The sequence below is a fragment of the Apaloderma vittatum genome, unplaced genomic scaffold (assembly GCF_000703405.1).
Source record: "Apaloderma vittatum isolate BGI_N311 unplaced genomic scaffold, ASM70340v1 scaffold26614, whole genome shotgun sequence".
NCBI lineage: Eukaryota > Metazoa > Chordata > Aves > Trogoniformes > Trogonidae > Apaloderma > Apaloderma vittatum.
In genome coordinates this window covers 5,506-5,815 of record NW_009712523.1, presented here as the reverse complement: position 1 = coordinate 5,815, position 310 = coordinate 5,506, and the positions used below count along the sequence as shown (strand labels likewise).

General features: G+C 49.4%; 1 protein-coding gene across 1 annotated transcript in view; it reads left to right on the top strand.

Moving 5' to 3' along the window:
- Window positions 1-102: 102 nt before the first annotated feature.
- The window catches only part of EIF3I (eukaryotic translation initiation factor 3, subunit I), a gene marked incomplete at its 5' end in the record, with an annotated part of 4,596 nt that continues 4,388 nt past the window's right edge, over window positions 103-310 (top strand). The window contains one exon of the mRNA XM_009868030.1: window positions 103-190. Within this exon, the coding sequence (XP_009866332.1) occupies window positions 103-190 (88 nt within the window). The remainder of the gene's footprint in view (window positions 191-310) is intronic.

The following is a 310-nucleotide window of genomic DNA, read 5'->3' as shown; positions in this document are numbered from 1 at the left end:
GGGCCCTGTTTCTCCTCCTCCCTCCCTTTAATTCATCAGTGCCATTAATTAATCCGGTAAGAGGGGATTTTTGGTGGATTTTTTTATTTTTCTTTCTGCCAGATCGTCAATGTGTGGTATTCGGTGAACGGAGAGAGGCTGGGCACCTACAATGGTCACACGGGAGCTGTGTGGTGCGTGGATGCAGACTGTATCCTTTGATTGTGGGAAGTGGTTTCCTATAATTATAGAATGTTGGAGGTTGGAAGGGACCTCAAAAGATCATCCAGTCCAACCCCCCTGCCAGAGCAGGGTCACCCAGGGCAGCCAC